This window comes from Trichosurus vulpecula, chromosome 7 (assembly GCF_011100635.1).
Source record: "Trichosurus vulpecula isolate mTriVul1 chromosome 7, mTriVul1.pri, whole genome shotgun sequence".
Taxonomy (NCBI): Eukaryota; Metazoa; Chordata; class Mammalia; order Diprotodontia; family Phalangeridae; genus Trichosurus; species Trichosurus vulpecula.
Window position 1 is genome coordinate 159,757,852 of NC_050579.1, and position 27,526 is coordinate 159,785,377.

Sequence of the window (27,526 nt, forward strand, 5' to 3'; positions counted from 1 at the left end):
CAGCTACTGTGGCCTTTTTCTAACTCATTCATCTTAGCTATATTTGGAATCCTACATAAATGAATACCCCAATTTTAATTAGGACATGTTAAGCTGGAAAGTCTTCGGGACTAGAGATGATGCCATGTGGGAAATAGTTGAAGGAATTGATAATGAAGGAGCTAGGTGGCACAGTAGCCACAGATATTTACTAACAGGGTGACCCTGGGCAAGTCATTTCACTTTTGTCTGCTTTAATTTCCTTGTCTTTTAAATAGGGATAGTAATAGCACCTACCTCCCAGAGTTGTGTAAGGACCCAATGAGATAATATTTATAAAGTACTTTGCGAGCCTTGAATTGCTCTACAAATTGTAGTTACTATTATAAAAGGGAAAACTTCCTAACAGTTAGAATCATCCAAAAATGGAATGGATGGCCTGCTCTAGAGGCAATAGTACCTTCTCCTTCCCCCACTTAGAGGTCTTCAAAAAAAAACTCCAATACTAGGGGACCACTGATTGGATATATCCTACAGGGTGTTCCTATAGTCTGGACACATAGGCAAAAATGCATATTTTCAAGGAATAAAATGAATGAAATTTCAACCATATTTTATTCAATTGGAATATTAACAAATAACATCTTCAATATGATTTCCATCATTTGTGATGCAAAGATAGATGCATTTTGCAAGATTCATGTGAACTCGTTGCAATAACTCCACATTGCTGTCAATTTTAGCACATTCACTCTTCATACATTCAATCAAGTGTGTTCCATCTGTGATTTTCATTGAATACACCTTCTCCTTTAGCATACCCCAGAAAAAGAAGTCAAGGGGGCTAACGTCTGTTAATATTCCAAATATTTCAAAATATGCATTTTTGTCTATGTGTCCAGACTTTAGGGACACCCTATAGAAGGTATTCTTGTTCAGATAGGAGTTAATGTGATGGCCTTTGAGATGCCATAATTCTAACTCCCTAACTTTATCTTAGCTAGAACTAATAATGCGGATTTTTATTTTAATACATATCTACAAAAATTTGAGTTTCTAAATACCAAGTAAATGCGAACTAAGGATTATATAGCATAAATACCTGCTTTCAGATAAGCAAATCCTTTACTCTGATCATTCACTTAATTTCTGCACCCAAAAAGTGTTGACATCAACATCTTAATTTTCCCACAAACACTTTAAGAAGTGATGACAGTTACAAATCAGTCTTCCCAAACATTCTCGTTGGAAAACAGGTTTTGAAGTCCTGTCATAGATTTTTCAATAGATTTGCCCATTACTTTAAATAATCTTAAATAATTCTGTCACAATAGTTTAGAAGAAGGTAAGGAGGTTTGATGGCTACCACAGCAGTTCTATAGAACTGAACAAATATTGCAGATTTATCACAGAAGAGGAAGTAAAGTTACTACAGAACAAAATTAATCTGTAAATTAACATGGCAGCTAGCTGGCTCCAAGGATAGTACACTGAGCCTTAAATCAGGAAAACCTGTGTTCAAATCTGACCTCAGACACTTACTAGCTGCGTGACCCTGGACAAGTCGCTTAACTCCTGTCTGCCTCAGTTTCCTCAACTGTAAAATGGGGATAATAATAGCACCCGTATCCCAGAGTTGTTGTGAGGATCAAATGAAATATTTGTAAACACTCTTAACACGATGCCTAAGTCATAGCAGGCATTTTCACAAATGTGTGTTCCCTTTCCTTCCAGTGTGACACATAGTAGATGATATATAAATGCTTATTTCCTTTCTGTTCTCCCATTTCCTCCGTGGGTCGTTCAGGATGACTGCTGATATCCACTCCAATTCTAAAATTCTGTAATCCTATGAGAAAACGTTTCCCTACCCCTTAGTTAATGCTTTCTCCCTCCTCAAACCATTATGTATGTATATATGTACATATAAATACATGTGTGCACACATAGAGATTAGTGTGTTATGTCTCTCCGTAGAGCACAAGATCCTTGAGACAAGAGATTACTTCATTTTTTGTCTTTCCATCCCCAGCACCAAACATAGTGTCTTCCACATAGTAGACACTTAATAAATGCCCATTGGATTGCCTTGCAACACTAATTTAAATACCTACAAGAATCATTCTATCTGCACATTTCAAAAGTTCCAAGAAAGGCTGTGTGGTATAGTGGGAAGGACAATGGACTTGGAGTCAGGATGGCTTGTGTTCAAATCCTGCCTCAGACTCTTATTAGCTGTGTGAGAAAAGGGAGGTCACTTAAATTCTCTTGTCTCATTTTATACAGAAGGAATCTAATGACACCGATTTGATTGGGTCCATAGTAGGATCAAATAAGGTCATATAAAGAGCTTTGCAAACCCTAAAGCTCTAAATGTTAGTTATCATCATTATATTGATTTAAACTCAGCATTCCTACAAAGGAAAGATTCAGCAGTCCTCATCTTATTTTGCATACGAAAACAGTAAGATATCTAGAAGGGTTAACTAGCAACAGAAATTTGTTGGAGCCTGAAAGAGAAATGCAGTAATGAAAGAGAAAATCAATCCTTAATGAATGTCATCAATTCAGATGCCTCTATTTTAAAAAATCAATAATTTTTAAGTTAAAAATGTCCTTTTCTCCAATCAACTGCAACCACATATCTTAAAAATAAATTTCAATTTATTTATAGCAGCAAATGTCCAATATGCCTACCAAATTTTTCTTTTAAATCAGTCTAATAAAGCACATGGGGATAGGGGGAGTATTGCATATTCACTAACCTTATGTTTTGTTCTAGTCAAAAAATGAATTAAACAGAAAATTCATTAGTGTCTGAATTTATTATGGGAACTGCCCTGTTGTGAACCCTTAACTACAGTGGACTAATGAGCTACATTCTACCATGGGAAGATTAATAAGGGCTCTCTAGTACTAAGAGATTTAACATTTTGAGGATTTAGCCACAAACAGATCTTTCCCTTTTAATTTTTCATTTTGCAAATGACTTACAATGATACTCCTTGTCAGCATAAGTATTCTAATTTTTGAGAAAAGTCTTATTTCTTTAAATAAGGGTTATTCTTTTCAAAAATTCATAGTATAAAAATAACCCCTCACTAAAGCAGCACGTTCAGAATTTTGTCTTCCTGGAGCCAAATACTCTCAAATACCTGGTGGTATGAGAAAGCTACTAAGCCTCTAAAGAATAAATCTGGTCACATGTCCCTTAGCAATGAAGAGGTAGTACAAATTCGGGTAGGTTTTAATTTTGGAACACTGACTTTCTCCATCCTCTGGTGTTGTCTTTGTTTTAGAGTGCCATTTAATAAGAGCATTTGGTGTGATGCAGCAGGGTTGCAAACATTTTTGCTGGATTCACTGAACAATTGATCTCCCTCCTGATGCTTATAGGACTATAAGTCTCTGACCTGTATTTACAGAAGATACAGAAAGCTAATTTATAACCTTCAAAGGCAATTGGGAGACATTTGAACACAGTTTGCAGATCCAATCTGGGTGTGGATTACAACAAAGGGTATTTTCCCCCTTATGAGTTTCCACTGATGAAGTGGACACAGCACAAAACTGTAGTATCCTATTATTTATTGGGTATTAATCTGAAACGATATGAACTGAGAGCAAAGGGGTACAGGATCAAAGGTGCAGTCTATACACAGCTTGCTTGTCTATATTAAGTCAGTCCAAAGGCAATATAAGAGAAAATATACATAGGCATGGATGTGTAAATAAGTTATAGATTAATTTTCTGAAGGGATTTTTTGAGACTTCTGGTCATTGTGGTTCTGAATCTCAGAAACTGATGGAATAGACATCCTAGATGCAAATCTCCAAGTTCATTACACCAAAATCCTTAAAGGACCTAAAATGAATGCATAACTCTCAAGGGGGGCACTCAACTAAGCAGTCAACATTTTTTATAGAGCTATCTGATCAAATAGAAAATAACCACAGGAAGATATGCGCAGTAAAACAGGACATTGTTTCTTCCTCAGTGACTCTGCAAAGCTCACATCCTGCCCCGCGCCGCCCCCCCACGACATTATTTCTTCCTTGGTCATTCTGAAAAGGTTGCCCTATACATACAAACTGTGCTTTCTCCTTTCTCTGGTGTTCATTACTAAGGTGTGATCACACCTTCCCTTTTAAATCAGATGGAACAGGTTTCTTTTGGATTAACTCAACCCATCTTCTGATGTGAAAAGAATATCGAAAGGAATGATTACATAATTCTTTTGTTGCACAGTTGGTATGCAAATGAAAACCCTGTTACTGGCAAGGTGAGAGATGTGGCAGTGCAGGTGTCTGGAAGAAGAAGGAGGATGCATCAGATAATTAGATTTCTTCCTGGCAATTTGTTTGACTGAAATTCCCACTACTCAAACAGACAGCCAGACCATGAACCCCAAACAAGTACATTTATCAACCAACACAATACTGACCAGCATTCAATGTGGCTGATGCAACTTGACACTATGGTTAAGGGCAAAGGGAAACCTGCCTTTTAGATAGATTGGATAAACCCTGGCCAATTGGAGGAGAGAGGGAGAAAAAAAAACAATTTCAATTTATGGCACTAAATAGCCACAGATGGTTGGTAAGATACCTACTGTGCCTGAAAGCTAATGAGCCTGCACGTATGCCAACAGCCACTAGGCATCCCATGGTGACCCCATTCAGGTTTCAGAGCCTGCTACCATTACCATACTCCCACTCCCACATAACCAACCCTAAAAGAATCTTTAACACAGATTGGTACTAGAGTGGATTTGGGTTTTCGTCATCTTCTCTTCTTAAACTTAAACCTTCAAAATCACAATTGATATTTTAAATCTATTCTGGGTAGTGTTGGAATTTGTATGATATCTGGTCTCATTTCCTTTAAAGGAAGGTATACCCATTTATGTTAGAATATCAATATTGTAAAAGCAATTTTGAAAGACTTAAGAACTGAGTATCATAAATCCAGAGGAGTGTTAAGAAAGAACGCTACCCACCTCCTAAAAGACAGGTGATGGATGAATAGCTAGAATGAGACACACATTTTTGTACATGGCCAATATGGGAATGTCTTGTTTGATTACTTATTGGTTAAAAGGATTTTGTGGTTCCCCATCCCCACTCTTCTTGGGGGGGAGTAATATAGAAAAAAAATAGTGTTTGATAATTGGAAAAATTAATTTAAAAAGCAAAGGAAGTCTTATATATCAAAAGAAAAATAAAAGATGTACCCCATGAAAAACAATTATCCATCTTTTTGCCACAACCTAGCGCTCCCTCTATCTTACTTCACCTCTGATACAGCTGGGGATAATTCTCAAGATTCTGCATATCTTTCCTCAAGAACTTCCAGGTATGCTTAATTTCTCTTCAGTCTCATGACATGGATTGAAATTCTTATCTTCCCATCAGAAATGTGCTTACAAAGTTATAGTCCCATCCCACACTTCTGCTATTGCTTATCCTGGTTGGCCATTTGTAGGAACTCATCAATATTCCATTAAATATTTCAACACACCAGAGAATGAGAGAGCAGGTGGGTTTGTTATTTTTTTTCCCCACTAGAGCTTCCTACGGACTCCTTTGTCTGCTATAACCAACAGGGAATTGAGACATTGGCTTACTTTATAGGAGTAAGGCCTCATACAGCAACCTCCCAACTAAAAAGCAAGGCAACCCACTGGCTTTAATGAAAGTCCCCAAAGCATCTGCAAAGCCAAAGTAATCCTATCCTAACAGGACAGCCAGGCTGACCACCAGCATTCCCTGCAACCTCAACAGGCATCTAATTAAAACAAGGTAAATCAAAAGGGAAAATATTGACTCCCTAGAAGCATTTATAAATGTGGCAAAGCTTCCTTTAGAACAAGAAGCCAAAATGGGGCTGGTAGTTTGAGCTTTTGAATGTCAAGGGACATTAATTGTGTCTAATCTTTTGAAGCCATTTCCCAAAGTTATATGAATGATAGTCATTTTGCAAATTAAATTTTGCAGGTGTTGGAGGAAAAAAGGCAGCAGACAGATTTTTGTCATTACTCATTGGCTTAACTGGGAGATCGTTAAATATTTCTTCTGCACTACTAGGTTGTATAATTAAGCCTGAAATGAAGAAAACTTTGCCCATTAAGTTTTCAGTTTTAATATCAAAGAGCAATATTCTACATCTAGCCACGACGTAGTTCGAAATAAGCAATATGATGACATACGTTAATTAGAAATGTGTTCTTCCAGAGATGACTGCTCTAGATTCATTATTCTGCTTCACATTCATGAACTAGTTTTTATTTCTTTTTTACACACGGTTTGAAAGTAAAAGGAGTTATTTAACATATTGTATGTAGTAGGTAAACTTATGCTAATAATTATTACAATTGTAGCCATACTTTTATGGTCATTTGCAAATGCTGACTCTCTCTAAACATCTGAAAGAAAAGATCTTTAAATATGCAAACTTGCTCCCATTGAGCTTCAATCCAGCTGTTTAATAACCACCTGCTTTTCCTACCATGATGGCCAGCTGGGAATTGAATTCACTTTTCCCAACAGCAAATTGATCTGAATTAAATTGAATTGAATTGACTTCTGGGAAAAGAAAAAGTAAGATTCAGCTTCATTCATATGATGGTCCGCTTATCAGAGAGGTAGCAATCTATTCTGCCTCCAGAAGGTAAGAGAAGCTAGGAAAGAGACAGGAAACATGCAGTGATTTCTAAAACTGATATGAAAGCTATCAAATTATTGATTCAGAAAAACTACTACACCAGTGACCCGAGCAAAAAAAAAACAATTATATTTCATGACTCGAGCAACTATTTGCTTTGGGTTTATGGTTTTGTGGAAATTAGATGACAAGGAAAATATAAACGGTTCTCTCTTTTCAATTTTCTTAATTGTGCAGTCATGCAAATCTGCAACAAGACTGAATACAGGATGTTTGAAAATCACTATCACTTCTGTCCACAAGTCATTTTTTTTTTCAAAAAGGGACAAGGGATTCTGGGAGATAACACTCAAAGACAGAACTACTTAGTGTTTGGTGATGGGTGACTAGGGGTGGAGTTGGGAAGGAAGCAGGTGGTATTGTACAACTACCAAATAGGACTGAATAATAGTTTCAATACTTCTTGTAAAATTGCAACGAGTTGGAAATAAATTCTAACAAGAACAAGACTAGAAGTTTTTCTAGGTTCCTTTCTATTTATGGCCAATTTTTTAAGCGATTCTGTCTCTAGTATATGCCTAGTATACGAGCATAATGAAATTGACACCTACGTATACTTAATGCCGACTTTTCCCCACCCAACAAACATGGCTTTCACAAAGGTTTAATTGTTTTGTTGAACCACATTCTCCAAAACTGAATCATCAACTGAACCGTTTAGGGATTCAGATTCTACATAATGAAATTATGAATCAATACAGCCTTTTTTTTTTAGATCCAATATCCTGAAACATGTGAGCTAGTAATTAAACTCCTAACTGTATGCAGCTGTGATTCTTGGGCCCATATTAGCAAAGTATTTAGAATAAGCATTTAGAATACAGCCTGAACATTTGTGATAAACCAAACAACTCCAAAACCTAAATTATCTCAATAATGTCACAAGAAAGGGGGTGTGGGGATGGTTAACACTATCACCTCCAAATGTCATTGCAGTAAAGGATTAACTTGTTACCACTCTGCATTGGCTTGTGAGAAAGTTGTGGGTGGGTATGGGGGGTATACATGTATATATCATATATTATATGTAATATATAGATGTTCTCTAAGTTAGAAACAAAAACAAAAGGAAGTAAGAAAGGTTCAGACATAAATCATATTTATTTAAAGGAGTGAATTTTCAGTTGGTCTTTGTTTTGAGTGAATTTTTCTGCTCAGAAAAATCAGCTTTTTCCCATACCACTAAGCATTTATGAAAAGCATGGTGGGTAGCTGCAGGAACAGCTGTCCAATTTACATTCACAAATGCAGGTGTTGTTCATGTACAAAACAGAGGTCAGCTGAAAAATCTGGCTCTTAATTAGCTACCTTTTCTAGCAGAATTTTTCTTAGTGAAGTTCTGTGTATAATTTAGGTTCAAATTAGAGACCTTTTTTTAGATCCTGTAATGTTATCAGGCAGGAAAGTGTCCATCTCTGTGAATCATAATTTACAACATGTTTAATTTCACATGTTTTATCTATATGATACCTAAGGCAAAATCTTTTACATGCAAGGGTTTTTTTTTCCTTTTTCTTCTTTAGTTTATAACTTTGATATCTATCACTGGAGGAAAATGCTTCTTTTCTAACCATGGAGGAGAATTTTGCCCCTCCCCCTCTGGTTTTAAAATAGAGAAAATCTGCAATCATAATCGGGGCTTCTTTTCAACTTTTGAAACTGATGCAAGATTTAAGTGCTCTCTCTACTACTGTTTCTATAGAGGGAAGCCCCAGAGCTTATTACAGCACTTCTTAGAAACGACAGAACAGGGAACAGTGTCTAATACAATCCATTAGGAAACCCAAGCCTTAAATCAAATGACCACACAGCCCTCTCAGTTAACAGAAATGCAGCAGCTGTACATATTTACTGTAACACAATGCTATATTGTGGCAGAGATAACGCTGTTCAAAAAAAAATAAGAATCCAGCATGTGACATGTGACCAGCTTACTCCTCAATGTGCAAAATGAGAAGGTGTAGAGTGGTATTACTTTTGAAATACATAAATAAGCATTAGGATCATAGAGAAGACAGGTATTATGTGCTGCTAAACTTGGAGAGTCCACTTGGAGGTCACTGGGTTAGAAGAAAACCAAGGTAGCTCCTGGCTTTTGCTATGATTTTGAACACCTACACTAATCACTACTTGCCAGATATGTTACATCAGCACCTGCCTATCCCTATCAGCATTTGTGCTAATTCCACAGCATTTCTACAGATATGCTAAATCGTACTTCTTATGTTTGTTCATCACAGTTCACCATAAATCAAGCATGTAGGATATGAAAGAACCAAATCTTAATCTAAATTTTATCATTACTAGTGATAATGCCTTGTGACTTTCTGTCAAATAGTATGTGTTGCTTTTCTTCCAAAAAACTCAAAAGGCTGAGGTAAAACATGCTGTTGGTGGAGACTTCCATATGAGTTTCTAGCACCTTCCTAATCTCATTTTACCTGCCTATCATCATCCATGCAATCTGTCTCAAGCAGCACACGAAGATTCAAAATACTGCCCAGGGCCCTCCAGATTTAGAGAAAGAAAAAAAATGTTCTGTGGTGATCTCTTTGAATGACATAAATAGTGTTTTGCTGTGGGGAATTGGGCCATATTGAGAAAAAGAAATAGGGTGATTCCTGCTATTTTCATCTTAACTTTCTTGACAATGACCAACAAGAACCAAGATTTCTCCAAAGTATTGATTTTAATCTACATCACCTCCAGTGTACCCTGTATATCTCTTATATGCACATAGTTATTAGCATCTTGTCTCCCCATTAGATTGTGAGCTCCTTGAAGGCCCAGACTGTTTTTGCTTGTCTTTGTATCCCCAGCACTTAGCACAGTGCCTGGCACATAGTAAGCACTTAACAAATACTTATTGACTTTTCTCCATATTACAATTGAATGTCAAGGAGCAGTTCTCTCCCTGCATCCCTTTCCCCCTCACTGACTTCTGCCGAAGAGAAAAAAAGTTCAATCTGTTGAGTTTTGAAGGGAGATTCCAATGGATTTCCATACTGGCTTTCCTATTCCAATGTGGACGAGGAGATACCTACTAAAATTCTACTCCATGGACATATGCAACCCAATTCTTCAGGCATTATGTTTTGGGGCAGAATGATGTGACCCAAATTGGCAAAGGAGGGTGATTTTTTGCTGCAATGGAGTTCCTTAAAAGGAAATGATCCCATAATTAGAAATTCAGGATTGCTAATAGGAGATTTCTTTAATTTTTGTAAAGGACAGAATTTGATCCTGAATTACGGAAATGACAATGCTTAGCAAAATGTGGAAGATTTTGTAAATTAAGAAGGCTTTATAGATCAATAGAAAATAGTCAAGAGCTTGCAATATCTTTCAGTAATTAGTGGCAAAATGCCATAGTTCTTCAAAGACTCAGAAATTAGGTTGTTCGTATGTGTGTGTGTATGAGTGTGTGTACGTGTGTGTGTGAGAGAGAGAGAGAGTATATGTGTGTTAATAGAAATACCATGCATTCAATTTCACATAAACAGTAGTTTAAAATATTCTAACAATGCATTTTTCTGTCCTAGGATATCTTTTTTTTATAATTTATGATTACTTTGCTTTTGGAATCCAAATGCATATATCATGCAAACATTTCATGGTATGACATTATTAATAATGTTTAATAATGATTAGAATGGCTTTTATGATGATGGAAGCATGGGGCATGTCCATCAAACCTCAGGTATGAAATCAGCAAGTCAGAATTTGGAAAGAAGAAGCAAACTGTTCCCATTGGGGGGGGTGCATTAAATAGACCAAGGCATAATTGCCCAGGTTAGGAACCTAGTGCCTTATTTTGCATGAGAATTCTTCATGGAATATCTTTTTATGTACAGGATATCTTGCCTGTACCCTCAAAAGTCAAAATAGTATTCTGGTTAGCTTATGGTTCCTACTTATTGTGTGCTCATTAAGTTCATCCACCCTCGCATGACTCAAGCAACAAGACAGAAAGTTAAAAATGAGAGAGAGTGAAAATGAGAGGAAAAGCAAGAGCAGGGAGGAGAGAGAGAGAGAGAGAGAGAGAGAGAGAGAGAGAGAGAGAGAGAATGAGGGAGGGAGGGAGAGGGAGAGAGAGCGCAGACCCCCCCCAAAAAAAGTACACAATATTTTCAGAAACTAACAGACACTAGTGCACTAACTAGCTCATGATTTAGACCTGGCCTGTGTCAATGCTATGGCTCTCTCTATGGTTCTCTTACCTTGTTCCTCTTGAAGTATGCTCTTCGGCAAGCTGCAAAGCACTTCTCACTGCAGAAGCTTTTCACCTCACTTCCCATACTCAGGGAATATCGCTTGATTCCCACTTTCTGGCACCAGGCACACATTATTTGTACATTTGACACATCATCTTCTATAACAAAAGTATAAGAAAAATGTTGACATCAGAAGCAAACAACCCATCAGACTTACACACACACACACAACCTCAACCTAACAAAAGTGAATGGGGCATATGCTACTTTTATTTCACTGGCCTCACAACTTTCTAATAAGTCAGGATAGCTCCTGGCTGGATAGACTTAGGAGATTTTCATGGTCATAGATTGCTGGAAAAGATGGTTTGCATACAAAACAGAGCATGACAAAAAAGCTGTGGAAGGTCCTAGGGGAGGGGAGTGGGTAGCCTGGTTTAAGATACCTCCCTCTGCTCCTTGAAACTAGCCTCAAAATTAATGAAGCTTGCAAAGTAACCCCATTCCTAATAGGGCATTGCTTAGATCTGAGATATCCTGCCACATCATTTCCTCGCCAAATGCAAAAGGCATCATCGTCTCCACAGCATAGTCTTTGAATAACATTAACTTCGTGTGCATCTTTGAGCTGTTAGGAACCAAGAGAATGTTCTCTTTCCAAGTGGATATTCATTCCAAAATGTGCAATATTCTCAATTTCTATGGAAGAGTTTTGACAGACCTCTGCATTTAGCAACAGAGGGGAAGATCTGAGTGGTCACATCCTGGATGTTTAAGCACTCTCTAATAATTAAGATGCTTATGCACACTTGGCTTTCTGAATAATCTATGTAAACTACATTTTGGCATTGGTTTCTCTAAATGTAAATTAGATTTAGTATCACCTATTAATTTGATCATTTTTCCTCCCATGATCATATAGTCCATAAGGACTGAGGTCATGTGGCCTTACGCAATCCTTTTCTAACTTCATTTCCTGGTTGTCTTTTTGGTGTATATGTTCCTTCATCTATGAAAATTAAGTTAAAAACAAAACTCAAACACTGAGGCCAGGTAAAGCTTATCACAGAAGGTTCTGCTCCATTTCGAGTTTCTTCTCTCCCTCCCAACTGATGGTAGGCAAGATGGCCTGCTGTCAGTAGCCAGCTCTCTCCTTCTTGTACAGAATCATTTTTAAGGGCTAAATCAGAGCCCTTCCTATGAACTGGAACTGCAACCACAGGATCCCCAGCTATCTCTGGCATTCTCTTTTGTCTGATTTCTGAGCAAAATCCCCCAAAGACTAATTGCTAAAGCAATCCTTGGTCCATGAGTTGTTGACACATTCATGGTTCAGAGAGTCTGTCATACAACCATCTCATTTCCTTTTGAGAGATTTGTTTTGAGGCATTGCTGTCAGCAGCCTGCAAAATTAGAAGCAAACTAATTTGTAGTGCAGCGATATGACTTTTTTTTCCCTTGAGTATCATAACTCAGAATTACATGGTACATTTTATTCACCTTAATGGAATAAATATTGTCAGTTTAATGGGTTTTTATTCCCCAAATTATATTGTGCAATTTATAGTTACAAATCAAATGCACACAGACAAAAAGCTGACCTTTCCTTTTTAATCAGACTTCTTTTATAACTTATACTTTTCTTTAATTGGAACCAAATATAACCTCAAATTTAATGCTACAAACTTATTTCATTTTATAATTTACTTGTTCAAAGTTTTAAATATATATGCATATATATTTTAAAATATAACACACATTTACCTATTAGACACAATATCCGTGGCATACAAAATTCCCGAAATACCCTAATTTACCTTAGAGCAGATTTGAGGAGTGTTTTTTTAAATTTAGTTTTAGTTAATTATATTTTAAATAGCCAATCTTCATTCCCAAAAGATGACTAACTAACATCATCCATTGCTTTATTTTTAAATTTCCCCCATTAATTAAATACATTTTAAATCTCGGATTCCTGAAAAAAGATGGCACAGCAGAACGTTTCACAAATGATCCAGTGGCAATAATCTCACTGCTGATGAAACCTGAAAGGAAAAATCGAACTGGGGAAATCAGTTGGCATCACAGCTCAGTGAGGAAAGCACACTTTGAGAATATCTCCACTAATTAGATTCCGTTCCTTGCTTCCCTCTTGAAGGAGTCTAGATTCCAAAGCCAAGCACAGCATTCTGAATTACTGTTATTTATTTAGCAGTACAGATTTGAACTGAGAAGAAAAAGTATAGTGGACAAAAAAAGTATAGTGGGGCAAGTACTGAGGCTTACACAAACCAGAATATATGAAGGATTTCTGAGATCCAAGAATTTAGTTTAGTTTCCCTCCCCTACATCCCTCATCCCATCATCATCAAATATAAGAATTGTTCATTCAAACTGTCATTCTACTTAAGGGGATGCTTTCTGACAGTAAGCCTAGTGACTGAACAAGGAAGGTATCATAAAAAAAGACTGTTTTGCAAACGAGCCCCATTGCAGGCCAACAATATGATAAAATGCAGCCAAAGAAATTGTGTGATTTCTTTTTCTTTATTCAGCAGTTGGAAAACTCTAAGAATGGTGGTTAGCATTTGCCTTGATAAATAAGTTGGCATTCTTATGTTTCTCATTGAATTCAATTTCAGAGAGGCACCACCTTGGAAAACAGCCATCACCTTTTTTTCTTTTCAGTTATAAAATTGTTATCAATTACTATCGATCCCCCCCAAAAATTCCATAAAAGGTTTATTCCAAAAATTCAAGCAAACATTTTTCAGATGTCTCATTTATTCTGGTCTTCTGCAAAGCTCAGTAAATTAACACTACAGTTAGTAAACAAAGAAAGTAGCTGTGATTTATTTCCAGATTAATTTTAGCAATCAATACTAGGCAGGAAATTCTTCTACAATCCCTGAGCTTTTTCTCCTTGTCTTAAATAAGTTACACCCCACTCCTCTACCACCCTCCACACAAAAGCAACCAAATCATAACTACTCTAAAGCCAAGGGATTTCCAAGAGGCCTGGATTAGACAATTAGCTCAAACATGGAATGAACATGGATACTCAGGTAAGTAGATTCTTTGATTATCTTAACTTTTCTAAGTTTAAGCTCAGTAGATAATTTTCATTTCTCTTCCTTTAGAAAAAAATTCCAGCAACGGGAAACTTATAATCTCTCAACTATGTCTTTACTTAAAGGTTATGCCATTATAAGTGGGAAGGCATGTTCCCAAAGACTACTTCAGGAACTGGACTTAAGATCTACCACTCCTTATGGTCTTTAGCCGGTATATTTTTATAATGAAAAATGCAACAAATGTAGAATGTTTACAACATTAAGTCATGTTCCCAAAGGGAACAGTTTGTGTAACAAGAAAAAATTATCACATTATAATAACTAAATATGCATCAGTCTAAAGGATGCTTCAAGTAATCATCCAAAATGTGTACCACCTCTCTGGGTCTTAATTAGGCAGAATGTTTAAGGTTGTTTTTCTTTTCTTTTTTTTTTCAGGCTCATGGTTAAAGTACTAAAGAAATTTTTCCTACTTTAAATCTCCAAAACAAGAAATTTGAATAAATTATGACCAACATTTTATTCTGGTTCAGGTCCAAAGAAGAAGAGAGTTAGGCGGGGCATGACTGCCATCTTCAAACAACAGTTCACATAGCTCTAGGTGGGGCAGAAACAGGACTAATTAATAAAGGTTAGACAAGCAGACTTTAGCTAAGCATAAAAAATAATTTCCTAAGAAGTAGAATTATCCAAATTTAGGATGGTAAGTGGTAAGTTCTCCATCACTGGAGGCTGGGTAGCAACTTGTCAGTAGAATTGCTTCCTTCCAGGAGGAAAGACTCCTGCTTCTAGGACAATTTAAAAATCCCTTCTGGCACTAAGATTCTATGATGCCGCAAGAATCTTCTTCATATAATATAGTGTCAGTTATGTCTGAAATCTCAGGGCTGCTTATGGAATCTCCTTATCTGGGTTTTCTGAAGAAGAGCACGGACAATGAGCACTTTTCTGGAATGGGGGTACATATAAAAATGAAAACTCTCATCTACATCACCAGATACTAAAAGAAAGTGGTTGGTCATAGTAGAAAGCAGGCAGTTAGCTTTCTACTACGGAAAGGAAAATGAAAATGCCCTGCCTCTTTTTCCTCTTCCTTTTGGATTTCCATGGGAATCTGTGTCTGTGGGGAAACTCAGAAAATATTTTATATAGACAGATGCTTATCTTCTCTAGTGACATGTAGGATGAGCGAATTTGAATACACTTTTGAAAGCCAAATGATCTTTTTAAGATAATTTACAAGGCAGCTTTGGTTGTCATCCTGATCGTCCCCAGTGGAGTTAAACAAGGTTGTATTCAGTTTAGATTTCTGTGACCATGCTTGGAGGCACACACAGACGTGGCTTAGAATCTGATGTCCAGTTTTCCTTTGAATCCTTCTGGAGGCTATTTAATTCCAAAGACCGTAAGACCCCTGTAAGAAGCTCTTGTGATGACCCTCCAGGAACTCCTGCATGATTGACGGTGGTCTAGAAACATGCCCCAGGAATGCCTGACAGGGTTCCTGGACCATTTTTCACATGTAATGTAGTATTAATGATGATGATGATAGTTAGCATTAATAACTGCCTACTATAGCTAGGCACTGTACTGAGCATTCTGCAAATATTATCTCATTTGGTCCTTGTAAGACGGGAGGTAGATGCTGTTATTATCCCCATTTTTTTTATAATTAAGGAAACTGAGGAAGACAGAGGTTAAGTCATATATCTAGTAATTGTTTGAGGCTGGATTTGAACTCAGGACTTCCTGACATCAAGCCCAGCTCTCTATCCACTGAACCAACTCTTCCAATCCTATGCCTTCAATTCCAATTAGGAACAGACAGTAAGGCAAGAAAAGACTGAGATCCCATATCAATCCCACATCAAGGAAAACAAAGATGCTAGCGAGGTAAGAACCTTTTTCATCTAAATAGAACTGAAAATTGTCACAGACTCTGTGACCTGGGCAGAACATTATCCACTGACACTCTGATAGATAAATCCTCCTGGACCATTACAATAGGCTCCTAACATGTCCTCCTGGTCTCATTTGCTGAACCTTCTGATCCTTCTTAACAGCTAGAATAAGCTTTCTTACATAGAGATCTGGTCCTCTCACTCCTCTACTCAAAAACCTTCAATGGCCTCTTGTTGCCTCCCCAGAAAAGTTCAAATTCCTTATCCTGATATTCAAGGCACTCCACAAACTAAGGCCACCTTTACCTTTCCAGTTTTTTCCATATTGCAACAATTCCTATACTCTATACTCCAGCCAAACTGAACAATTTTCTCTCCTGCCAATATGCTCTGCACTCTCCCTTGTCTTTGCTACAAGTGTTCTCTTCTGTGCCCAAAATATTCTACCCTCTTTCTGCACCAGTTAAATTCCCACCCAAGCCCAACTCAAATACCTCTATAAATCTGTCCCAGATTCACTCTCACTTCCCACAAGTAACATTCTTCCCCCTGTAGCATCACGCTGTTTGTTGAATGAATGAATGAAGGATGGTTGGATGGCTAGATGGATGGGTGGATGGATGGATAAAAAAGCATTTATTAAGTCCTTACTTTTTGCCAGGCACTATGCTAAGCAATAGAAATACAACATCAAAGAAAACAGACCCTGCCAATACATATAAGGTAGTGGTGGCCGGGGAAGGGAGTTTTTGTCTGGTGAATCACAGGGATGATGACCTTATCCATAAGGCAGAGAACTGGCATACCTTTTTCCTTTCAAGACTTGTAAAACTTATCATACATTACTTTATATTACATTTATCTGTGTTCGTGTTTTTTCTCACCCTAGACTGGAAGCTGGATGAAGGCCAAGACTCTGACTCTTGTAAATTTTATATCTTCCCCAGAACTTAGCAGAGTAAGCGTAATAGATGGTACCTCAATTAAGGAATAAATGATTAAGCGAGTGAGTGCATCAAGTAGAAATTCACATTTAAAATGTCAACACGCCTTTGAAGAGACCATTAAAGTGGAATGTTTAGTAAATATTTGTTGATTGGTTGACTGATTAGGGGGAAAAAACCATGTTTGAGGCCTACAAAGCATGCCTTTAACGACTCTATGACTAAGAAAATTAACCTGCTGAATGTACCACATCTGACTTGCATTAGCATAATCTATGAGTCACATTTGACACAAAGCGACAAGTCAGAATCGCTATCTAAGGTCAATAACTCATCCGGTCATCTGTTTATAAAACATTCAAACACTTAAGCTCAAATGCGATAGTGTATGTAAAATGCTTTGCAAATTTAAGGTACGTTTAATTGTTAGTTAATGTCATTATTATTACAACTACTATTACTTATACACTTACTCTATGAGGTTCAGTAACATAGCTATGGGAAACAGAATGGTGGCCCTTGACACCACCACAGTTACAATAGCAGCTACAGATGTGCACCATTGTGTAGATGATGGATGACAGCAGAACAAAGACATATGGCCTTTCACCTAGGTGGCTACTTGTAGGATTTCGTCTCATGGATGTCAAAAAATGTCTCTATCAACATCTGAATGAAAGGTAGAATTTAAAACTGGAAGGAACCTTAGATATCTTTTGGTCCAAACCTCTCTCATTTTACAGATAAGGAAACTGAGGTCCAGTAAAGAAAATTTACTTTTTCCAAGTTCACTTAGGGCACAGCTGAGATTTGAACCCAGACCCTATGATCCAATTCCAGATTTCAAAATTCCTTCCGTTCAGTCCTATCCAACTCTTCATGATACCATTTGTGGTTTTCTTGGCAAAGAGACTGGAATGGTTTGCCATTTCCTTCTCCAGCTCATTTTACAGATGAGGAAACTGAGGCAAACAGGATAAAGTGACTTGCCCAGGGTCATACAGCCAGTAAGTGTCTGAGGCCAGATTTGAACTCAGAAAGATGAATCTTTCTGACTCCAGACCCCGTGATCTATCCACTATCCTACCTGTCACTGTTGTTGAGGGACAGCTGGGTGGCTTCTTATCCCTTGTCAAAATGAAAATACCATCTTCCCACCACCCAAAGAATGAATGGTCATAAAGTGAACTTTTAAGTCACAAAATAGACTTAATGAATGTTTATTGACAATGATTTACACTTTAACATAGATCAATTTATCAGATTTTCCTCTCAAGGGTCTTTTTTTAGAGCTAGGAGGGCAGGCAGAATGTCAAGAAACCAAATACCTGGATGGCAGGAAGAGGGTACAAAGAGTAAATTGTGAGAGTGTGAGCAGTTGAGCATCTTCCACCTCACAATTCTGCCTTTGGTAAATAGTTTTAGTGAGCTGAGGTCAAATGCAAGCTAAGTAGGAAGAAACCATGGCATGAGGACTGACAGCGGCAAAAGTGCCAGTTAAATCAGACCAGAACAAATATTTGTTGAGCAACCACCCTGTACAAAGCAGTATGTTAGGTGCTCTACAGAGCACTGAGAAATGAGAACTGAACAGAGGACAGAGCAATCACACAGACTATGAGACAAAGAGGCAGGCTCTTCCAATTAGCAGCCAAGACCTTTTAAAGCATACAAAGCATTTCCTTCACAATTTTTCCGCGAGGTAGGTTGTGTATTATTCCCATTTTACAGATAAAGAAACTGAGGATCAGAAAGATGAAGTGAGTTGTCCAAGAGTAAACGGCAAAGCCGGGATTCAAACCCAGTTGTTCTGATGCCAAGATTAGTCGTCTTTCCACTATACCACATTGCCTCTAAATTAACCATAGATTTCACCTCAGAATGGGTCAGTTAAGTTTATTTCCTCTCCACAGAGCTCCAGCTCTCTGCGTCTTGTTAATTTGTGCTATATGTCATAAGAAGGATCAGACAGGAGAATATGAATGGATGAATCCAAACCCACCCCTATTATTGGAAAGATAATAAATCACAAGAAAGGAGAAGTATATCATAATGATTTACAATCTCTTTCATTCATCCCCTTCTTTCCACTCATCTAGCTACAATTCTAGTTCAGGACTTCAATACCTCCTCTCCCCCCAAAAAACTATCATAATTGCCTCCTAATTGGTCTCTCTGCCTCCACTATCTCACTTCTCCCACTCATCCTCCATATAATTACCAAAGTGATACTCCTAAATTACAGGTCTGACCACATTATTCCCCTCTCCAAGAAACTTCGGTGGCTCCCTATTACCTTGAGGATAAAATACAAATTCCTCCATTTGTCATTCATAATCTGCCTTCATAATCTGGATCCAACCTACCATTGCAGAATGATTTCATGTTACACTTTTTCACACATTCTACATTACAAACTTAACTGTCTGCTATTCCTCATACCAACATTCCCTCTTCTTGCCTTTACACTGAGCATCCCCCATGCCTGGAATGCTTGCCCTCTCTTAACTCTCTTCAAGGCTCAGTTCAAGTGCCACCTTCTACAAGGTGCCTTTCCAGACTCCCTCAGTTATTTGTCTTCCTTCAACCCCCAAATGACTATATTTATTTTGCATATATTACATTTCACTTCTCTGTGTATGTGTTATTTTCCATAGTATCACGTAGTCTCCTTGAGGTCAGGGACTGTTTTGATTTTGTCTTTATATTCTCTGTGCATAGTATGGCTTGGCAAATTTTATGGTGACAGTAAGATACCTTATAAATTCAAGACAACATAGGTGACATTCTTGTATCCTGCTCTTTACCTAGAATATTTGTTTCATCCTCTGAATTTGGTTGGTTTGTCAAGAGTAATGGTGACCCCAGAAGTCTGTGACTGCCCAAGTCCAACCCTTCTGTAGCTCACAGTTTAGAGATGCTAAGGTACAGAGTCTAGGTTCCAAGTAAAAATCAGGAATTGTTCATGGGGCTCAATTACTCTCCAGAATTTAAGGGAATCACGCGCTTTTAGAAGTCCATGGAGGAGTTGCAGAGGTGGGAAGCTATGGCTATGGAACATGGTATATGTTGTCAAATTCAACTTGCATATATGTTGGTTAGTTTGATTGAATTACCTTTTTTTCATTTCTATTTCTTTTTTACATTTCATTACAAGGGATGACTTGCTGGATAAGAAAGAGGAAGAGATATATTCAGGAAGTTAAGGTGATATAAAATCACCTTCAATAACAATTAAATGGGAAACTGTTAGGGAAATGAAAGCAATGTAAAAACATCTTTAAGAGTAATTGGACTTTTTGAATGAATTAACTTTTTTAAAAAGTTCATGAAGTGGGAAAACCTATATGAACTGATGCGAAGTGAAGTGAGCAGAACCACGACATCATTGAACACAATAATAGCAATGTTGTGATGATGATCAACTGTGAAAGACTTAGCTATTCTGATCAATGCAATGATCCAGACAATTCCAAAGGACTCATAATGAAAAAAAATGCTATCCACCTCTAGAGAGAGAATTGATGAACTCAGTGCAAATTAAAGTATAATCTTCTCACTTTATTTTTCTTGCTTTTTTTGAGATATGGCTAATATGGAAATTTGGTTTACATTATTTCATGTGTATAATGATAATCCTATTGCTTGCCTTCTCAGTGTGCAGGGAAGGGGTGGGAGGGAGAGAATATGAAACTCAAATTTAAAAATAAATAATAAATTTTATTTTTTGGGAAAAGTCCATGAAGGGGAACATAACAAACTACAGTTATCCCTTCCACGTCATGATATATAGTGGGTTGGCATAAGAAATTAAATGAGAATTTGAGGGGAGTTTTACAGAAGCCACAGATAACACACAAAGGCCAATAGACGACACAGAAAAAGTTTAGAAATTCAAATGCATAAACTATATATGTACAGTATTGTATAATATTAATATATTTGTCTTTTAATACCATTATAATTCAGACTTCTTCTGCAGCACAAAGGGAGGGCCAAAAAATTTTATGCGGATTTTCCAGATCCCTAGCCCCAGTGATGTGGAAGGGATAATGTAGTTCCTTGCATTAGAGAACTTAGAACAGGAGAGAATCTTAGTACCCTAGCCTAGGGGGTTTAATGTGGGTAGTCTGTAGATCTTTTTTATTTAAAAATATATTAATAACTTCATCTCAATATAATTGGTTTCCTTTGCGATCTCTGCATTTTATTTTATTGTATTTTAAAACATTATTTTGAGAATGGGTTTCATCAGACTGCAAATGAGGTCCATGACACAAAAAAGGTTAAGAAGTCCTGATCTAGTCCACCCTACTCATTTTACAGATGAAGAAACAGGACCCAACTTTAAGCATTCTAGAAAACCAGGCAGAGCAGAATATTATAAGGATCCCCATATCAGAGAGTTGGGTGCCCCAGTACATAAGGCAGACATAAAAGAGCCACCTGCTGTCTACTTTGATAATTTCTAAGGTGGCCTCAAGTACGATGAAACACTGATGAAAAGCATTTCCTTTTGCCCAGGATGGCTTTTTTCACTCTTCATACTCCCACCCTCGTTTAACCTGCTTTATAGATTGATTCATACTCAGAGATGTAGGAAAAGCTGCATGAAACATAGGAATGAGCCTTTGATGATATAGTTTGAACAGAACCCACTGGAAAGTTAATACAAAACTGTCCTTTCCCACCACCACCGCTATCCCCACCCCCACCCTGAATATACCTAAGAAGGTTAAAAAAAAGTAATAGGTCAAGTAGAGTTTCTCACCACTAGGTAGCATTGCTATTGAGACAAATACACTAAAATGGGAGTCAGAAGACCCGGGCTAGAAGCCCAGATCTGCTACTTTCTGCCTGTATGACCTTTGGTAAATCACTGCACATCTCCAGACCTCAATTTCCTAGAATTAGAAACCTAGTAAGTGTCATACCTAGGGTTCAAACCAAGGATTTTAAAGTCCAGTGCTCATTCCATCTTAACAGGATGGACCATTTCTACGTCCCAGGAAAAGCATCAATTTACATTAAGTAGCAAAAATTATTTCTAGCCATGTAAAGGACAAGACTATTTCCAATTATCTAAAAACCTGCAAAGCCAGATAATGACTAAGATAAAAATATGATTCTGGCCTAGCAGGCCAAGGAAAAACTCCAGATCAGTCATGGATCACCATCAGAAATTGAAAGAAAATCCATTCCAGTTGATGGTCATTAGCATTTGGGGTTCATGGGGCAGCTAGGTGGCAGAGTGAGTAGAGCACCGGCCCTGGAATCAGGAGGACCTGAGTTCAAATTCGGCCTCAGACAGTTGACACATGTACTAGCTGTGTGACCTTGGGCAAGTCACTTAACCCCAATTGCCCTGCCAAAAAAAATGAAAAAAACCCAGAATTTGGGGTTCATTACTTAGGATCTCAGTCCACATCCAAGAAAGTCTCTTATTGTGGTCACTGTCTTTCTGGAGATAAAGGATGACAACTTCATGTCTGCTGCTAGTATTCACTGCCCTTGTATGCCCCAAATCTGGTACTTCTCTGCCTTTTTTTTGTTGAAGAATGTCCTACAGGAACCTAGTGAGAATGAGAATTCAAGTCTGACCGCCCAACTGTCATCCTCTTTCTGGGCCTGCTCCACAGGACAGGTTCAGGTCCTACCAGTCCTACCCAAGGGAATAATGCTGGCTCTACTCCTTGTTCAGAAAGACCTTTCCCTGAGCTACATAATAGAAGAAATGAAGGAGGTGTAAAAACACTGCCGCCCCTCCCCCTTCTCCCCCCACCAGAGTCCATGATAAGGGAATAGAAGAGGACATATTTGTATGTTCTATCTATAGCTATAAACTACAGCTTTAAAGAAAAGGAAACAGAGCAATTAAGGACTGTTAATACTATCAGAGCATAAGCTCTAGCAGGGCATGGACTATGTCTAATCTAAATTTTGCATTTCCCCAGGACGGTGCTTTACACAGAATAGGCACTTCAGAAATGTTAATGAATGAATGAATGCCTTATGAATTTAGACTTTTACTCCAGCATAATTATCTACTAGGACTCAGAGGTGGGAGAACAGTTAACTCAAGTACAAACGCAGTTCCATTTCAACTTTTTTTAAGGAATTTTGATAACTAAGCACTTGGCACCAAGTCCAAATGAATCATCTCAAGGTTCAAACCCACCCTCATGCTGTCATCACAAAGAGGTCCAAGGAGTTATGGTCTAACTTCTCTCCTTAAATTCTATCATTTTTGATAAGCAATCAATTGCCTTCAGCACCTGAATTGGCAGGAACCTCACAAGATTTCACACTGAGGACCTTTCTCTAGTGCAAGGGTCTTTAACTTGGGATCTGTGAATTTTTTTAATGTTGATAATTATATTTCAGAATAATTGGTTTTCTTTGCAATCTTATGTATTTTACTATAATGTATTTACAGGTATTATTTCTGAGAAGTCCATGGACTTCACCAGACTGCCTGAGGGGGTCTATGATTTGTTAAAAAAAAATTAAATTAAGGGTCCCTGCTCTAATGAGTATGGAGCAAGAAGGTTGAAAATATACCCTAGTGTAGCAAACCAAGGTTGTCATCTTTGTCTAACACCTAATCTGAATAAGCTATCTTTGAGAAAAAGAGAAACATGAAGGTAAATAGAAGAAAGGTAGGAAAAGGAAAACTGGAAGCATAAAGACAGGCAGAAAAAAATGAAATCCTAGTTTCTTCCTCTCTACTCACATGCTCTATATGCCAGTACCCTTCCAAATTTCTAATAAAACTAGAGGTTCGGAAGAAGAGACAAGGACTGCATTGAGTCAATATTAGCTCCCAATTTATCTATTCCTATCTGCTTTGGGCCAATGATTTATTAATTTCTTTAATGCAGCATTTAATTTCTGGAAAGTCTAGACTAGTTCCAGAGAAGGAAATTCGTACAAAAGTGAGGAACACTCCTATTCTTTCTATTCCCATGAACCATTTATTCAATCACTATTTGTTAAATACCCACTATGTTTGATGTTTTGCACATTACACCTTAACCCTTTGGTAATCTTTCAAGCTATCCTAAAGATTGTATCTTATCCATGTTGTGCCCAGAAAACAGCTTATAATAAGTTCAAGGTCATTTTGGTGACTACAAGAAGTGGGGTGGTCAGATGATAGTCAGATAGGATACCAGCTGCAAAAAATATATATATTTTTAGAAGCATTGGCTGGTAGACCAGATAGCCAGAATTAAGAAATTTGAGTTCTAGTGTTTTTTCTGTTGTTTATTATCTATATCACTTTGGGCTAGTCACTTAAATTTCTCCTACCTCAGTTTTTCGTTTGCAAAATCAAAGAATTAGATTGTCAATAAAGTTGTTTTGACATCTAAATCTCCATGATTTTAAATATATATCCCAAATAAATGAAATTTGAAAATGTGGCTATGAGGCACCTTTTCCCTTTTCTTTCTCCAATCCGGACAGTCCATAACTCTAAAACACCTGACCATACAAATGGCCCATAGTTGGAAATAGTCCCTGCCCCATCTCCTCTCTCTAATTCTGGAGGCCTTGATTTTGAGACTTGTTTTTTTTTCTAATGGAGCTTTCAAAGAATTTCTGGGTTCATAAGTAGAACAAGGGAAAAAAGCTATGAATAGCAGGAAAAACTACCTGAAATTCCATCAGCTAGAAATTCATTTGAGTATTTAAGCCAACTCTTTTAAAAATGCAAATGAGCTTAGGAGTGTCAAAAGCTATGTCATTCACACGTTACTGTAAATTAGTGCAATCAGATTCTATTCCTCCTAGCTTAGATCATCCACGCTCAGAGAAGAGGAAATTTAATTGGGAGAAAGTGAGATAGGAAATCTGGGGGCATGGAATACTTTGAGAGGAAAAAGATGATGGAAAAAATGGTGGACATGTAATCAGACGGATCTGTGTTTGAATCCAGTCTTTGATGCACATGGATGGACCTATGTAACCACGAATAATTCACTTAACATCTCTGAACTTCAATTTCCTTTTTTGCAAAAAGAAGATATTTTTACCAGCTACCTCAGAGGATTGTGGTGAAGCTCAATGAAGGTGATGTAAGTAAAACAGTATAGAAATAACAGCGATTTTGTAGAGGAGTCAGTTGGTCAATAAGCATGCCTCGTGTGCCAGGTACTATACTAAGCTCTGGGGATGCAGAGAAAAGCAAAAGATCATCCTTGCCCTCAAGGAGCTCACAGTTTAATGGGAGGGCAATTTAGGGAGACAAGGTAAGCATGCGTGAAATGCTACAGAGTCAGACGAGGGACCTAGAGGAAAACTGTGAGGTAGGAAAAGAGCACAAATACAGTCCTAAAGACAAATTTCACCTGTATCAAAATTTTGCCTGGAGCCAATCCTATACCCAGAAAAGGAGTATAATTATTTTTTCTTTCCCTCCTCCTTTCTCTCTCAATGTGCAACCTCCTGCTCCCAGGACTAACAAGTCAGTCTAGGACTGTTAGTACTATACAGTTCAGCTACATTATGAAATGACTGTCATAGAGCTCACCTGGGAAACTAACCACCAGTTATAACATTATTTCCATAGAAAAGTGTGCTTGAAATTCCAAACAACTGATTTACTTACAAATGAATTTTCAGACTATAACCTTTTCATAAGTTGGAGATTGGACTATATTTAAGTTCAAGGTCAAACATTGAGAAATAATAATAATAATAATTTATGTAGAGCTTTAAGAATTGCAAATCACTTTAAATAAATTATTTATTTTGGACCTCACAGCAACCCTGTAGAACCTCACAACAGTGCCATTAAAAACTACAAAGAATGGGCTTATCTATAGTGCATTCCTTCTCTTCCCCTTCCCAAGCCTTTCTCTAATTTTGTGCCTTAAAACACCTCCCAAATACCTTCTTGCTCACTGTTCTAAACCTATTTTAAGTTGGGTTCTCCTATTGAGGAAGGGCGTAATAAAACTTGTTCATACCAAAGTCTGAACAACCAATACAATTTGTCTTATTATATCTCACTTCAGTTGTAATAAGGGACAATACGTTTAACCCAAGGGAATGGCTCTAATGCAATAATTTCATATATAGATAATAACTGGCTCACAGAATTATAGGATCCTAAATAAGGCCATTTTGCTAGCTGATCAATGTGATTGATGTCAAATTGAAGCCCTTTGATTCTGTTTAAGATAATAAGAAAAAAACAGAAATGTATTATGAGAAGTGCTTACCCTAAAAGGGAAAGGAGATTGATGAACTCCTGACCACTGATGGTAGAGGTACTTTCAGGGTCATTCTAAGAATTCCAATAAGAAGAGTCATCCACCAAGATCAGGACATCTCTGAGCTGTACCTTTATTGAACATAACTTCTTCATAATTTTGGCCTTCATCATTTACCTTAGCATCAGGCAGCTGGTCAGAAAAGCCTAAAAGTCCTTTATTTTAACTTAACATTCCTACTTGTGAAACCATAGAATCACAGATGAAGAGCAGGAAGGAATCTCAAAGGCCATGTGGTTCACATATCTCATTTTACAGAAGAGAAAAGTGAGACCCAGGGGACTTAAGTTATTTGTCCAAAGACACAAAAGCAGTAGGTACCAGAAGTTCCTACCTCTTTGAACACAGGTCTACAGACTCCAAAGCCACATTGCACTATGAGACATTTTATAGTGCTTTCAAGTTTGCAATTATTATTTTCATTTGAGCCTCCTAAGAATCCTGGGAAGTAGATGTTATTATCCTGTTTTTAAGTTCAGAAAATTGAGGCTCCAGGAGATTAAGTGAATTGTTCATGATCACAGAGGTAATAGATGGGAGGCAATACTTAAACCCAATCTATAGCTGACTAAGGGTTGTTATGCTCCCAGTGCCCTCATCTTGGGCCCCTTCTGTTCTTTCATTTTACACTTTCTACTTGATGTCACCAACTCTAATGTGTTAAACAATCATATCTATGTTGACCATTTCCAAATCTATATATTCATCCCTATCTCTCTTCTGCACTCTTATCCCACCTTACCAACCACCTGATCACCATCTCCATATGGTTGTCTCCTCTAAAGTGGTAGTTTGTCACAGTGGATACAGCCCTGGACTTAGAGCCAGCAAGATTTAGGTTCAAATCCCATCTCTGACATCAACTAGCTGTATGACTCCTGGCCAATAACTTAATGTCTCTGAACCTCAATTTCCTCGTATATAAAATGAGGAGGTTGGGCAAGATGGCTTTCAAGATATAAATCTATATTCCAAAGACACCAAAATCTACAAATATAAATTTCCCATGAAAATCGTCCTTCCTCAAATATCATAATTTCTGTTGAGGGTACCACCATCTTTCCAGTCATCTAGGTTCATAATCTTAGAGCCATCTTTGACTTTTTTTTCCCTCACCCATCATATCCAGTTGGTTTCCAAGTTTTGTTGATTTTATAGCCACACTTTTCACAGTCATCCCCTTGCCTCTACTCACATAACTAACACTTTAGTTCAAGGCTTCATTCCCTTTTCATGGACTTTCTCCAAGCCTCCTGCCTGTCTCCCTCCTTCCAAGCTCTTCCCCCTCCTATCCATCCTCCAGACTGAAATGATATTTCTAAACCAAAGATCTGATCATGTCATGCCCATATTAAAATATCTCTCTATTGATACAGGAAAAAATATATAAACTCCTCAGGCTAGCATTTAAA

General features: G+C 37.5%; 1 protein-coding gene across 1 annotated transcript in view; it reads right to left on the reverse strand.

Moving 5' to 3' along the window:
- LOC118858546 (sine oculis binding protein homolog) overlaps window positions 1-27,526 on the reverse strand; it is a 229,179-nt gene that overhangs the window by 158,562 nt on the left and 43,091 nt on the right. Inside the window, exon 4 of the mRNA XM_036769111.1 lies at window positions 10,924-11,075. Coding sequence (XP_036625006.1) covers window positions 10,924-11,075 — 152 coding nt within the window. The remainder of the gene's footprint in view (window positions 1-10,923; window positions 11,076-27,526) is intronic.